Source organism: Perca flavescens, chromosome 2 (assembly GCF_004354835.1).
Source record: "Perca flavescens isolate YP-PL-M2 chromosome 2, PFLA_1.0, whole genome shotgun sequence".
NCBI classification, from domain to species: Eukaryota; Metazoa; Chordata; class Actinopteri; order Perciformes; family Percidae; genus Perca; species Perca flavescens.
Window position 1 is genome coordinate 34,890,378 of NC_041332.1, and position 12,317 is coordinate 34,902,694.

At 41.9% G+C, this 12,317-nt stretch overlaps 1 protein-coding gene across 4 annotated transcripts in view; it reads left to right on the forward strand.

Moving 5' to 3' along the window:
* The window catches only part of LOC114548901 (endonuclease V), a 124,759-nt gene that overhangs the window by 33,364 nt on the left and 79,078 nt on the right, over window positions 1-12,317 (forward strand). For all 4 annotated transcript variants that reach the window (XR_003691449.1, XM_028568935.1, XM_028568943.1 and 1 more), the window contains 3 exons: window positions 1,435-1,569; window positions 4,520-4,559; window positions 9,766-9,878. Coding sequence is in view for 3 of the 4 variants with exons in the window: in XM_028568935.1 (XP_028424736.1) it covers window positions 1,435-1,569; window positions 4,520-4,559; window positions 9,766-9,878 (288 nt within the window). In the remaining variant the exon portion in view is untranslated. The remainder of the gene's footprint in view (window positions 1-1,434; window positions 1,570-4,519; window positions 4,560-9,765; window positions 9,879-12,317) is intronic.

Genomic DNA, 12,317 nt, shown 5'->3' on the forward strand with positions numbered 1-12,317 from the left:
AACCACTGCTGTGCCTGCTCGGCTCCGAGGAAGTGTAACGTCAACAGCACCGCGACCGCTTTCGGCTCGCCATTAATATCCTATCGCAGCAAACGCTGTCTGCTTGAAGTTATGAAAAACTGTAACCACACTTGAAACCACTTTATCGGCATTTCCGTGACTCACTGTGACTTCCACAAAATTGCAGAGCCGACGTAGTTTGCATCGTCTGCAGCTCTGCGTGTGTGCCAGAGTGTGTGTCAGAGCTCTGCTCTCTGTCAATTCTCAGAGAGGACAGATAAGCTTGCGCTTACGCGCTCTCAGGTACCGAAATGTCAACGTTTAACGTGTAAAAAAAGGGGGCAAATATACTGGTCGCACATGTGCGACTGGATGTAAAATTCAGTTTCACACTCTCACTGCCCTGCTGGCAGTAATTCTATTGTATTAAATCAACAATGTCATTATTGCGCTATACTGCCACCTACTGACACAGAATAGCTTTTAATTTCTCTGCCAGTCATCATATTGAGGCACAGATGCGCAACAATGGAAAACTATTTGCAGTAACTCAATAAAAAAAAATGTTGGACCAATGAAGTAAAATTGAATAATTTCCCACGGCACACACGACGATCTCTCACGGCACACTAGTGTGCCGCGGCACAGTGGTTGAAAATCACTGGTCTAGATTTCTAGGCTAAGTTGTTGCAACAGCATGTGAAAAAAACTACAAAGTTTGCTAGGCCAAAAAGAACGTTAATCTTGCGCTAAAAAAAATTGACGCTGTTAAAATGGGTTTGCGTTAACGCCGTTAATAACTCATATAACTGACAGCACTAGTTTAAAATGAACTGATTGGCTCAGTCATATGAAAAGAAGTGTTGTTCTATGTTGAGGGAGAACTAAGGGCATTGTAATTGGTACATTCACAGACAGGAGGGCACCGTCATGAAACCAAAAACATTGAACCTAAACATATTTTGGTACTGATTATTTTACTCAAAGCAAAACACAGTCCATGAGATTTACAGAGCATGGAGTAGCAGACAAAATTCATGTTGTATCATTTTAAAGCTATATCATTTATTTATTTAACTTGCCTGATGTTCAGAACGTGTTCACAGCCTTAAATCAACAAGAAGTAACAGATGTTTCATTTTTTTTCTCCAGATGGGGGATGTTAGTGATTATCTTGCACAGCTTGTGTGTGCGTCTGTGGACTCACCTTTACTTACACTGGGGCGGATGCATTTGTCCCAAGCACGCAGCATCTGAACCCTGACAGAAGCTCCATTCAGGACCACAGATGCATGTGTCCAAACCCAGTGCTGTTGTTACGCTGAATTATGACACACGGTTATTCAGGGTGTATCACAATGAGCGAGCTGCTAGGGGATCAGTGTACCAACCTGTGATATCAACATGCGTTTGTGTCCCCTCATCTTCTCCCAGGTGCTGTATGAGGACAGTCAGATGGTGACCCTGACGGCCCCCTACATAGCTGGCTTCCTGGCCTTCAGAGAAACCCCCTTCCTCCTGGAGGCTCTGCAGCGACTGAAGAGGAACCAGCCCCGACTTCTGCCTCAGGTCAGCTTTTGCACACACACAATCACGCACGCACACACACACAATCACACACACACACACACACTAGTGCTGGTAAAATATCTAATTGCCATTATTTTGACTGATATTGCGATCTCACTGTTCCTCAAAAAGGAAGCCTTTAATTCATCTTCACCCACTCACTTCTGTTTGTCGCAGCCCACACCCTCGCTTTCTCTCACTCTGTCACACACACACACACACACACACACACACACACACACACACACACACACACACACACAAGACTTCTACTGACATTTATCCCTGGACAGATGCAGTCACGCTCCCTTAATCTGCAACCTTTGACGGGAGTCTTCAAAATATGTCTGCAGAGTCACCTTTGGCTTCGAGAATTCATCACTGTGGTGGGCAGGAAGAGTTATGTCAGTGTGAGGATAATGTCTCTAAGATTATTTTTGGGGATTTTCAGCCTTTACTTGAATAGGAAAGCTGAAGATGAAAAGGGAGAGAGAGGGGGGAATGACATGCAGCAAAGGGCCGCAGGTCGGAGTCAAACCCGGACCCACTGCGTCGAGGAGTAAACCTCTACATGTGGGCGCCCGCTCTACCAACTGAGCTATCTGGGCACCCAGGATAATGTATCTAAGGCCGGTTACACACTGGATGCGTCGCGCGGGCGTGTCAGCTGCGTGGCGTGTCGGTTTATATTTCGGCTTCTATGTTAACAGGTTAGAGCTTCCACACTGCCTGCGTGAGACGCGCGTCTCAGGTGCGGCTCGAGCCACGCCGAAAACGCGTGCATGCTAGAAATAGGACCAACGCCTATTTTTCAAGGGACACGCAAGCGTGTTGGAAGCGTTTCCAGGCAAAATAGAATGGGAAAAGATGTTTATATGTTGTTTAGACACGAATACATATAAAAAAAGCTGCGATCAAATCGGACAGTTTCCAGCCGTTTCCAGCAGCCTTGAGGCTGAACAGGAAGTCACAGAAACACTCAGATCCTGTTTGATTGGTCCGATTCCGATTTAATAAAATGTTATCAGACCCATATATCAGCTTGTTAAAAGTCTCCAGTTGTTTTTATCATGACTAGAGTAGCTGTGAAAATGTTCTGCAGGCAATCTGTTGCTGATTTTAATAAACAGACTGTAGATGACCCATAATCTGAACAGATTTAGTCTCTCTGACTTCTACTGTAAAGTCACTATCAGCCACACAACATGTGTTCTGTACAGAATAAGCCTTTAAATCAGACAAATAGCAGTTGAAATCCCTCTGATTCAAAAACAATACAAAGTTTATATAAAACATCATCGTGTTGAGTTGATTCTGAACCAATCAGCTGTTAGATCAGCTGAGAGCCAGGCGTTTCCCAACTGCGCTGCCTGCCTCTCAAGACTGTGACCGCCTTGATCTTGTGAGGTCATCGTTGCCCACGTGTGCATGACATCAGAGCAAGTCGGGATCAAGTCGGACACAAATGTAATCGGCATGAATTGGGCGGCGATCGCCAGTGATTGATTTGCACAGACCTGACTCATCTCCAACGAGCCTATGTATCAGACAGTGGTAGACCCCCACTTGGGACATCACATTACCTTGACAAAACCAAAACATGGTTTGGGTTTGGAACCTTTTTATTTTTTTACTTTCAGCGTGGCCAAGGCACTTAAGGGACGACTGTCTGATTCGAGCGTCTTCCAGGCTCTTGCCTCACAGAGTGGATGACGGGTCATTTTCAAATCATCAGTTTACTCATTTATTTTATTTGTTGTCAAAACAGCATCATTAAGTAGTTGCAGTTGCTCCTTACATATCTGTTTACCGTCGTTTGCGGGCTTTCGTATTTAACGTCACAACGCTATGAATTGTGGGTAATTCCCTCAGGCAAAGTCTGCAGAAATTCACACTTACGGAAAGTGTGTGTAAAGGGCTCAAAATGTCATGTCATGCAATTGAAGATTTGATAGTCGGACAGCCTTAAAGCTGTTTCTGTCTCCCCCATGAGGAATTCTAAGTAATGACAACAACACTGTCTGTGCATCCACATGATACAAGCCTTCCGCGCACGACGAACACCGTGTTTGAGCTATGTTACGGGTTACTGGTTGCACGGCATTCGTGGTTCGACTGGTCATTTTCCCATGATGGCGCCTGCCGGTATACGCGAACGGTACAGTCTTTATAAACTATCTTTTTAATAAACTGTCTGTACACTTACAAAGTTCTCAATGCCTCAGTTTACATGTAGGGACCCTCATTATGCTGGAAGTGTGGTGCTATTTTGAGTCTTTTAGTGGTATAAAATAGTGATTTCTTTTTACTTTACCCTCTCCCCCGAAGACTAGCGTTATAAGCTAATCACCGGTTTGTGCTAGCATGTTTAAAGCTAGAGACACAATCGATTAGCATGTAAACATGTCCCACAGAACAGTCGACTCGGTACACATGTGGTATTAACCCCTAGGTTCATTTTGTGCCGGAATTATCCTTTAATTAGCTTTGTATCAACTCATTTGGCAATGGCTTGAATGCAACGGACGTTCATAAACAAGTTACGCCCTTGCAGACTTTGCAGGAACGCTCCTCACAGTCTCTGAGTCTCTGAGTGTGGACATCGGGATTGCACTAAAACAAGCAGGAATAAGTTTCACAGTGGGCATTTGAACTTATATCAGGAAAAGCACAGGTGGAACCAATAACATTAACGATGCACCCCCTCAGCAGCTATGATTAACATTATTGATTACACCTGTGCTTTTACTGCTATGGCATGTCAAAAGTGTCTGCTGGACAAAGACCTACAACCCTGGAAAAGCTCAGAACTCCTAGCTTAAGAAATACACATTGTATTCACTATTTAGCATGTTTTATATAATATGAACAGACAACAGCTATAGCTTTGTGTTGTACTATAGGTAAATTAATTTCAGTTGTGTATGTGCTGTGTGTGCCCTCTTAACAGGTGGTGTTTGTCGATGGGAATGGTCTCTTCCACTACAGAGGTAACTCGAGCTGGTCCCTACTGACCCAGGGAATGAGTTTGTGCTATTCGGGCCTTCTTTTTGATTTGAATTTGTGTGTTAGGCTGTCGTGTAGCCAGAGGGTCAAAAAAAGATGGAAGAGGAAAGCAGATTCGTTGAATTCCAACCAGTGCATATTTATTTACGGTGTGGCCAAATACACGAACAAATGACAAAGTTTAAAATAAAAAAAAAAAAGTGAAAGTATCAAAACTTGCAGCACGGCTTCTCGTCTATACTCCATACGATCAAAAATGTCTTTCTTTCTCCTGAGTAGCAATATGCCACTGCCTATATAGGGCTCTCAATCTACCCTGGACCGCTCCACTATCTCCCAGTGGTGGGCCACAACATTTCTCACATAAGAATCTCCACAGAGCTAGACACACTTTGTGCTCTTATTAACGGACCCCAGTTAAACTTCTTTTGCATCAAACACATGAAATATCTATACACAAACACACACACACACACACACACACACACACACAGATGACATCATTAAATACACAGGAAATGCTCTGCAGCTCCTCCCCAAACATTCCTAAATGGTGGACCAGACAGAGAAGGAAAGGTGAGTAGGAAACATAGGTTAACTGGATCCTGAAATTGCGCCAATTCAGTTCAATGGAGTTGCTCGCCTGGTGCAAACGGCTAAAAAGTTTCTAAGTTTACTTCCATGATATGCGGCCCACTGAATATGCCCAGTAGTGTTTCTCCCGCTGGTCCAGAGACTTTATTATTGTGGCAACGTCACACGTTTTTAATATGCGCCGTCAAGAGCGTGCCAAACCTGTAGGTGGCAGTGTAACGAGAAGCTCAAGCCCACGTTAGCCACAACAACCGCAACGAATCACTTCCTCGCTCTTCTCTTCCTCGGCTGCCTAAACCTCCGGTTGTCTCAGTTTACATGCAAACGTACAAACAAAGTTTGCCCAAATCTCCACTCTGGCTGGAGTTTTTAGAAAGAATCGGTTTTCAGTGGCAAATTCTCTGTTTGTGTGTAAATGAAGGGCACAAACAAAGGGAAATGTCTGTTTTTCAAAATAACCATGTACGTGTAAACTGGGTACAAGAAGTGGATGGATTTGAGGCTCTGAACACCCACACAGGTGTTTTTTAGTTAATCTGGCTTCTTCCAAGGTCTGTGTGGGTGTGTTTAGACTGATTGATTGACATCTCCCGGAGTCTCGTGTTAGCTTTGTTGCACCTGTTAGGGCAGGACAAATGACAGCTTTATCATTCTTATTGGTAGATGAAGATTTGAGACCTAATTAATTCGTACTTTAGCTCCGCCCAAACTTCAACCTGAGCTGAGGCCTAATCAGCCAGAATAATTGAAATCACCTGTGGCGGTGTTCAGAGGCTTAAACAATTCAGAGTGTATTTGCTTTAAATCAGACCAGACTTTATTCTAACACTAAGAAACTCGGGATAGTAAGTGCTGAAATGTTACACAAAAGTAGAGCTTCGTTCGGGCCCAAAAAATCAAGCCCGACCCAGCCCGAGCCCGGCCCGGCCCGGCCCGACACATTTAACTGCAATTATGAGCCCGAGCCCGATTTCAACCTGACACTTTTTTTAATCCGTGGGCCGTTATAACTGACGTTCTCAACTACAATTCAGAGTGGTTTGAACTGCAAAAAATCTGTTTAAAATGATCTTAATGAATAATGCTACAGGAGCGAAGCATGTAAACTGCGCTGTTTGTTTATTCAGAATGTAACGGATCGCAAATGGATCTGAATGAAGAAAAGTAAAAAACTCAACGTATTTCTCTGTGAGGGCTTGCCCGCTTGCCTCGCCCTCAGGGGGAGCCTACGCTGGGAGAAGTAACAAAAGAGGACGTTGAAGGCTGACTATCATCTTTTCATCCTCCACGTCCCCGTTTTATTTGCTGTCATAGGCGAACAGCGGCCGCACTTAATGCACTCAACGAAGCCGACACATATGTTGTCACTTACCACGACTTGTTTAAAATGGTTCCATACCTCCGACTTTCCTCCAAACTTGCTCAAAGGCAATTCTCCCGTTTTTCTTTTTTTCTTTACATCCTCAAGCTCCATGTTGCACTTAAGTATGGAGCTAAATCGGGGCCAAATGTTTTGTTCATTTGAAAAAAATATATATAGTTGAAAAAATAAAGCTTGAAATTAAATTTAAGTTTTGGTCAAAACTTTGAAAAAATAAAACCATGTATTTGAACTAAAAATAAGTGTACCAATTTTTCTTTCAGTTTGAATAAAATATAGATTCAATTCTGGAATTATTTTGAATAAATTATAAATTTTCATTTTTCACTTTTATATTTGTTTTCAGTTCCACATTTCATGTTTTCAGATTCAAAAGTTATTTTTTTACGGCTTCAAATCTTTTTTTTTTACTTCAAATCTTTTTTTTTTTTTTTGTTTCAGATCTGTTTTTCACTTTCAGATATTTTTTTTCGGTTTGAGACTTTTGGCCCTGATTTGGCGTGGGGGCGTGGCTTCAACTCAGAGGGGCGTGGCATTATGAGTGACAGCCTATCAAAGAAGGCAGAAGACTCCTCTGTCATGTTCACTTCAGGAAATGGTGTTACTGTGAGAACTATGACTGAATGCTTTCTATCCACTATATACACATGTGATTTTTACTTAAACTGATGCCAGTGACAAAGTTCCATTTAAAAAAATGTTTTGGACAACAAATGGTACCAATTACACTATAAGAGCAATAAACTGTGCCAGATTGTGCAATTCAGCAGGAACAATGACTTCTCCCACTTCCATGTATGACTTATAGCACCACAGTATTCACTGGCACCAGCCCACAGGTAGGACATGTGAAAGATATTAGCATTTTTGAATAGATGCTTTGGACGTCACAAAAAAAAATGCCACTGAGGGGATACCTCAGTGGCATTTTTTTTGTGATTAACACATAAAAGGAAAATAGGTGGACAGCTGGACAAAGCTGGCAATCAAGCATCGCTAGCACTAAAGTTAGCATTAACTAACGTTAGCTTCACACTAGCTGGTGTTTTTACACTAATTTCAGTGTCCAGCTCAAGTTTTTTTTACTTTAACGTGTATTGGTCTTTGTTAACCTCCGTTTGTCAGAATGACCATAACTTGACACTGGCTGCAGTGAAGAAGGTCTCCTTTTAAAGAGTAGACAAATATGACTTTACATTAATGCTCTGGCCTGATAAATGACGTTTTACACTACAACGTTACATGTAACAGCATGACAGTTATGCCTTAGAAAATATGCCAAGTGGACAAACTTTGAAGGCTTCTACCACAGCCTAACTTAAGTATCAGAATACACTAACTTGTCTTTTTGTATTTGTATGTCTTACTGTCTGTTTTCTGGACGGTGTGTGTCCGTAATAAAAGCTTTGACTGATTGATTGATTAACAAAGCGGACCAGGACAAGTTATGTTGTTTAAACTAACCATGAAAAGGTAACACTAGCAATGTTAGTTATCTATAATGTTTTACATTTATAAGGCTGTACGGCTGCAGGCAGCCACTGTCGAGTTATGGTCATTCTGACAAACAGAGGTTAACAAAGACCACTACACGTTAAAGTCAAAAAACTTGAGCTGGACACTAAAATTGGTTTAAAAACACCAGCTAGTGTGAAGCTAACGTTAGTTAATGCTAACTTTTGTGCTAGCGATGCTTCATTTCCAGCTGTCCACCTATTTTCCCTTTATGTGTTAATGACAAAAAAAATGCCACTGCGGGATAATGTCCCAAAGTATCTATTCAAAAGGCTAATATCTTTCACATGTCTTACCTGTGGGCTGCGCCAGCAGGTTGCCTTGGCGGAGCGGACGCTATGCTGACTGCCGAGTGAATACTGTGGTGCTACATTCAATGTCATACATGGAAGTGGGAGAAGTCATTGTTCCTGCCGAACTGCACAATCAGTTTAATGCTCTTATAGTGTAATTGGTACCATGTGTTGTCCAATACAATTTTTTAAATGGAACTTTGTCACTTGCATCAGTTTATTAAGTAAACATCACATGTATATAGTGGATAGAAAGCATTCAGTCATAGTTCTCACAGTAACACCATTTCCTGAAGTCAACATGACAGAGGAGTCTTCTGCCTTCGTTGTTAGGCTGTCACTCATAATACCACGCCCCTCTGAGTTGAAGCCACGCCCCCCACGCAAAATCAGGGCCAAAAGTCTGAAACCGAAAAAAAAATTATCTGAAAGTGAAAAACAGATCTGAAAACGAAAAAAAAAGATTTGAAACCGAAAAAAGAAGATTTGAAGGCGTAAAAAAAATAACTTTTGAATCTGAAAACATGAAATGTGGAACTGAAAACAAATATTAAAGTGAAAAATGAAAATTTATAATTTATTCAAAATAATTCCAGAATTTAATCTATATTTTATTCAAACTGAAAGAAAAATTGGTACACTTATTTTAAGTTTGAATACATGGTTTTATTTTTTCCAAGTTTTGACCAAAACTTAAATTTTCAATTTCAAGCTTTATTTTTTCAACTATATATATTTTTTTCAAATGAACAAAACATTTGGCCCTGATTTAGCTCCATACTTAAGCTCCACAATACAGCCCGCAGCCCCGGTGTGATGCGTGCGAGAGGAGGAGAATCCGCGCATGACACATGTTGCATTTTGAAACTGTAGTCCAACTTGTGTAACTTTTTGGACACATTTGTTACTTTGGCCTAAATAGATAATAGTTCTGATTATGGCATAGCTTTCTCCCCACCCAATTAGGCTAAAGTAATGATTAAAAAAAACATAAATGCTTGATCAAGGGTCCGGCCCGGCCCGGCCCGGCCCAAGGACAGTGGCGGAAAATAACGGCCCGAGCCCGGCCCGAAGTCGGGTCGGGCTCGGGCTCGGGCAGAGAATCTAAACTCTACACAAAAGCAATGGTAAACATTATGGCAAACTGAAAATGAATACAATATGAAATTAACTAGAGCAATGTGTAAATCAAATGTGGACACGTTATTATATAGACACGCACAAGGGACAAGTGGTGAGTGCAGGGAATCTTACCTACTTTGTCACAGGCTGTCATCATGCAACCATAAAATATTTATACATTTAATTATACATTTATTAATTGTATCACACAAAGTCATACATATTGTGTCAAGGGCAACTCCGGTTGCTCTGAGCTTAGATTTTGTCCCTGTTTGGACCACACAGAGTTCGGCCTGGCGTGTCATCTCGGAGTGCTGTCCGGGCTGCCGTGTGTGGGCGTGGCCAAGAACCTGCTGCAGGTGCAGGGCGTATACAAGAGTGAAGAACACCAGTCACAGGTGAGACTCGACTGGAACTCACAGCTTTCTTCCACACTTGACAAAGTTGTACGTCTGCTGTAGAGCTTTGTCACTCGGTTGCTCATCAATGTAAAAAATGCTCCATCAGGGGTCTTCAACATTTTTTAAGCCAAGCACACCTTAACTGAAAAAGAGAGGGAGCAGGGACCCCCTACTACATATATTGTATAAAATGAATTTGCATATAAAACTGGGCCTACAATATCTTGTAGGGCAGCCTAAAGCCTTTTTACATACATTTTTAGTGCATAATACTAAGCTATTAAAATAAGAATTGTTGGCAAGTTATGTTTTAATGTTAAACATACATGTGGCACAGTGAATCCTTAGGATGAACTGTATCTGTGGATGACTACCTTAGCTATAGGCCAGTAAACCTATCATTAATGTGTTTTTTTCACTAATTGACTGAATTATATTTGATGATAATATGTTGGGTTCATGTTAAAACATTTTTAGTTTCAATAAAACAATAATTTGGTGCCCCTCTGAGGAACCTCTACAGGTTCCGGGCCCCTGGAGGTCCCTGGACCCACTTTGGGAACCGCTGGTCTAAGCAACAAGTAGCCAAATAGGCTCATTTATATTTGCTAATATGTTGGATTCATGTTTAGACATTTTAAATTTGGAAACATTTTTAAATTAACAATAATTTGGCAGCCCCCCTGCAGTAACTCTGAGAACCCCCTGTTGATGATCTCTGAGCTACATCATACATTGTGTTCCTTCTTGCCGTGTACAAATGCTGTTTCTGTAAAAAGAGCTGCCAACTGTGACAAGTCAATGGATGAATTAGTTGTTATCAAAGTGCAATCACTTTCTTCTGTTTATTGCTCGCTACTTTCTAAAATAGCAAAGAAATGTCAGAGGGACAAAGCCAAGAACAGAATCCTCAATTACTTTTGTGTGTGTGTGTGTGTGTGTGTGTGTGTGTGTGTGTGTGTGTGTGTGTGTGTGTGTGTGTGTGTGTGTGTGTGTGTGTGTGTGTTGTTTTGACAGTGTGACTTTTATTACAAGCCAAGGCCCCGTTGTGTAGCTAATGCACAAGGAGGCCTGTGACTTTTTGAATACAAATCAAGCTGGAACAAATGCCTATTGGTCAATGAAGTGTACCTGTGGGAAAGCAGAAACCACATATCATTAATATGCAAATGTTCACTTTGTTTCAGTCTGGTGCCTCAGTGACCTGTTGAGGAAAGAATAAAAACAAGTCAAAGTTAGGTCTGCCTGATGAGCAGTAAATGGAAAATAGTTTAAAATGGGATCTTGAGGTGAGAGGAACTCATAGAAGGAGCTTGAACCCTGTTTTGGCTCTGAGGTGACCGTGATGATAATTCAAGTGCTTTCCCTGAGGGAAAAAAATCATTATGCAAATTCCTTGTAGATGACGTCGATCCGTAGAAGAACAGTGACGGGCATTTCCTGTAATGCTGATGACAAGTGCTATTGAAAGGTTTCCTAGGGAACCAGCATGGAGGGCTCTAGCAATCTTCTCATCCATTGCTAAATCAATTAGCCGGCAAACAGACTCTCTGCTCCTAACCCCAGCGGTCTTGATGTAGTAGTGTAACATGCTAATTCAATTCTCTGTAGGAGTGTATCCATCTCCCTCAATTACTGTTAGTGGCTTGGGCGTCAAAGTGTCGGTTCATCTCTGCCGTAGGGAAGAATCGGACGTCTTTGATTCCACAGAACAAAGTTACTTTCAAGGATGCAGGCACACGTATCTACTGATATTAATCCTAGTAGTTTGGAAATGTTCGTTTTAGCTATGGGGCAGCATCGGCACTACACGCCCATGCTGCATTTTTGGACTATCACCTTTTGGATCAGTTGTTGTGCATGAAATTTTAGAATCCTCTCCCTGTTCATATTGACTTAATTGTCACTCTTTGGGGCTAATTTGTCTACAGGCACGGCACAGAGATGAGACGCCTCAGGTCAACACCAGCGTTGGCGTCTGAGCGCTTGGTAGGAAATTAGCTGAAAAGTAGACTGTGAAACACACACCATATCAGGCTCCATACCACATTTCAGAAAATGAGCCCATATGAAACAAGATTAGCCGTTACCGGATCTGCACACACACCGCCACGTACCACTGACAAGCAATATGCTGCCGTACTCAATTAGAAAGAGTTTCCAGAAACCCTGCCAGCACAGAGTTTTCAGAAACCAACATGCAGTCAGAGCATTTCTGAAGGTTACAGAGAGAGAACTTTCTCTCAGTTTCTGTAATTAAATGTGCAAGCATCGGGAGTAAAGGTGTGTGTGTGTGTGTGTGTGTGTGTGTGTGTGTGTGTGTGTGTGTGTGTGTGTGTGTGTGTGTGTGTGTGTGTGTGTGTGTGTGTGTGTGTGTGTGTGTGTGTGTGGCACAGAAGGTATTAATGTGAAGATATAACACTTCCAGAAAGAAAG